This window comes from Populus nigra, chromosome 14 (genome assembly GCF_951802175.1).
Source record: "Populus nigra chromosome 14, ddPopNigr1.1, whole genome shotgun sequence".
Lineage (NCBI taxonomy): Eukaryota > Viridiplantae > Streptophyta > Magnoliopsida > Malpighiales > Salicaceae > Populus > Populus nigra.
Window position 1 is genome coordinate 4,105,757 of NC_084865.1, and position 3,845 is coordinate 4,109,601.

Consider the following 3,845-nt stretch of genomic DNA (forward strand, 5'->3'; position numbering starts at 1 on the left):
GCCTCTTAAGCCTGCAATTTTTGTCAAGCTTCGAAATCTACTTAGACTTTGCTCTTCAAAAGATGCCATCAGAGAAGGAGTAGCAGCTGTTAATTCCTAAACTAATATCTACAGATATTAGTTTAAGGGAAGGTGTTAAAAATAAATTATGTTGCTTATGTTTTTGAGTTTATCTGCAATAAGTAGTGGAAGACCTATTTCATAGGAAATACCTATTCTATTGGAGTTCAATCCACGTTTTAGGTAGTGGAGATATTATTGTTATTCTGATGCTATTTCTTGGTTACTGTACAACCTATTTAAAGGTTTGTTGTTTCTTCATTCTACACACTGAGAGTATTTGATCTTCTATTTCTTTATCATTTCGTAACAATCTAGGTGACTCATTTCACTGTTGTTTAAATGACATTTTGACATGGCATGAACGGGCCAGATCTAACAACAACATTCTTAGATTCGTATACATAGTTTTGATTTGGATTAAACTAGAGTAGATTTTGATTTTAGTTAAATCAATTTCATTCCGAGAACAGAGAAATTTGATTTGTCATCTGGTACAATCTCATATATATATTGATTTGAAATTTTGAATATTTGAATTAAATTATAATTTTTAGAACAATAGAGATAAAGAAAAAAAAATATCAAACTATAAGATGTTTAGTGTATTTTTTTAATATTTAAGATATTTTTTAATTATTATTTTACGATAGAAGAGATAAAAAAATAAAAAAAAATAAAACAAGATAGAATAAGAAATATAATAGTATTTAGCATGATGTATAAGATATAATGTATCTTACTCTTAATAGTGACCAAGACAAAATAAATTATAAAAAAGTATGTTTTATTCTTAATATATATAATTATTAAACTTATATTTTTTTTAAAAAAAGATATATTATTTTTTTACTTTAATTTATATTAAGTATTGAAATTAATAATAATATAATAAACATAGATATAAAACCTAGACTAGGTAGTCACATATAATTCAACTAACTCAAAGCTTGGATCAATCTAAATTAAAAAAAAATTAATTAATTTGGCCTGTCACGGTAAAAATCTTGATTGATCCAAGATAACACACTGATAAAAAATTCATTGATTTTTTTAAGAAGTCAAATAATATTGTTTTAATTATTAAAAACAAAAATTAAATCTTTTACATTATAACCTAAAATCCAGAATCAAACTACAATCCAAACCTTGTTTTAGATCTATCCTTGTTTGGGTATTAAAATAATATTAATAATTATGTATAATTAGTCCATTAACCTGTCAAACATTGCAGGTAAGAATAAAAAAACTTTTTAAAATTATTTTTATTTATATCTTTTCAATCAATTATATTTATGTATTTCATGTGTCACGGGTAATTAAAAATTTGATTTTGAACTTCAGATCAAACAAAACGTAACGCCTGGGAGATAAGATCATGAGATCAGATTAAATCTTGTGTGTGTAAACAAGCTCATCATCTATCACTGTCAAATTGAGAATTCGAGGAATAGTTTTTATGGGTTCCTCATGGTTGTCTTCTTATCCTGTTCCATGAGATAAGATCATGATTTCATACCTGTACCATTACACACCTTTCTTCTGTGCCAGATAAGGCCCATTAATATCCCAATTATGACAATTAATGCATGCCACGACAAATTGACCTCACCATTCATTAGATCCAATCTTACCGACAATAATAATAAAAAACAAAAAACAAAAAAACAGCTCCACATTCTCAGCATCTAACTAGTTGCCCCTTGGAACAGAATTCAAAAGCCTAAACGACTATCATCTTCTTAATCCATCATAATTCATAACGATTAATCTCAAAACAAGCTTCATTAGCATTATAAATCCTCGTATAATTAAAAGAACAATGCTTTGGACAACTTTAATACATGTATATAATGTCGAGCAAGACAAGATCTCCTCACTTCCATGTTATTGAATATATATAATCAAGAACATTTGTCCAGATTATTTTCCTCATCAAAAGATGATGATCACAGATCGTCAAAGCTTGATCGATCCAACACAACCATCTACCAGACACACACACAATTAACCTTGAAGTTAAGATCTCTATTACATAGAAGAGCTTCCGGCGGATTTCTTAACATCAAGATAATCACAGTAATCCCTAAAAGCAATTAAGCTATAAGGCGAGGTATCAAGGGCCAGCCATTGCTCAATCTCGAACTTCTTTTGGGCACAAGCCGCATGGACCCCTGTTGTCGTCACCTCCACGTAGTTAACGTACCACCCATGGCCTGAACCTGACCCATCAGAGGTCAAGTTCAAGGCACACACAGGTGCATTCAAACATGGTCCTCTCCCACTGAAAATGTCCAAATTACCCCTCTCGAAGTAGTTGTGGCCTGGCTCCATTAGCCCTCCCCATCTCTCAAGATCTGGGACCTCCACGCCATAACCATAAGTGTCGTACAGTGTCGCGCTTATGATGGAGTCCGTGCCTCCTTTGATGATGGATCCTGTTCTTACGTACATTGTGTATACGCAGTCTTCATCCTGCAAGAGCAAACAAAAGAGGAAAAGACAAGAAAAGGGTAAGTGAATGAAGAATTATATTGATACCAGTGATCAACAGATGAAAAAGGATTTTGAGGGTGTAATGGGAGTTTAAGAGATCAGTAACTTACAGAAAATACTATGGAGGAGAAGGAAAGAAGGAGGAGGAGAGGGAGGAGGAGAGGGCGGAATGACATTTTTTGCCCCTTCTTTTGAGTTTGTAAGAATGTGAAAGCTATGATTGGTTGGAAGTGGGTTATATAGAGCATGTGAGCATGGAACTAGGGTATCAATTTTAACCAAAGTGCACGAATTTTATTTTTTTATTTTTTTTATCGTGTAATTGCTTCAAAATTCTGTCAATTTAAATTATTATTTTTTTTATTTTAGAAAGAGTTCCTTCCAAAATAATGTCATAATTGATAAATCCAGTATTTTTAAAATTAAAAGGAATTAGTTTATTTGATATTTAAAACAATTGTTATTTTGTTACCAAATAAAAATACTTTTTTTTTTGCATTTACTATATACAATTAAAATTATTATTTCTAATCCAAATATTCGATTGGGACAAGTAAGAAATTGGTGCAGCTTATCCTATTACTGTGGATGGACGGTGTGTTATTTATTATGTTTTAGTGAGTTCTTTTGGCTATGGGTTTATGACGAAGTCATTTTGTGGTGTCTGTTGCATTATTATTGGCTGTTGGATTTCTAAAGGAGTGTGCATGTGAGAAGGAAAAAAAAAAGAAAAACCCTTATTTATTGTATTAATTGTGTCTAATTTTTTTAAAAAATAAAGGATAATTTTTTTTGGGATAATTAAGGAGAGAGATGCGAGTAGCAAAACTGGGTTTGATGGGACCCACAGCATCCAAACAAATTCAGACACGCATATGTGTAAATGACATTATGTCTGATTAGTAATTATTAGTTTTACTGTAAAGATTTCTACGCGGGTTCGATTAAAAGTTTTTATAACATTAAAAAAAAACTAAGAGAGTTTTTTGACTGTTGTTTGATTCGTGATTTTAAAATTTTTAAAAAATTATTTTTAGTTTTAAATTAATTTTTTTATTATTTAAATGTATTGATATCAAAAATAAATTTTAAAAATAAAAAATTTATTATTTTAATTTATTTATAATAAAAAACATTTTAAATAACAACATTTACTACATTTTTAAATAGGCATTTTAAATGCTATTTTTGTAGTATTATTATTAAAATCAATATAATAGTTCAACCTTAGAAAATCTTGACCCATGTCTTTGATTAACATGTGAGAGTTGCGCAGTAGAACCTTATTG

The 3,845-nt window shown here is 29.8% G+C and overlaps 1 protein-coding gene across 1 annotated transcript; it reads right to left on the bottom strand.

Moving 5' to 3' along the window:
* Positions 1–1,907: 1,907 nt before the first annotated feature.
* Positions 1,908–2,810, bottom strand: LOC133672463 (PLAT domain-containing protein 3-like). Its single transcript, XM_062092886.1, has 2 exons — positions 2,667–2,810; positions 1,908–2,535 (listed from the first exon to the last, which is right to left on the bottom strand). Exons 1-2 carry the CDS (start codon positions 2,802–2,804, stop codon positions 2,092–2,094), a joined length of 582 nt encoding a protein of 193 aa, XP_061948870.1. The 5' UTR covers positions 2,805–2,810; the 3' UTR covers positions 1,908–2,091.
* Positions 2,811–3,845: the final 1,035 nt, after the last annotated feature.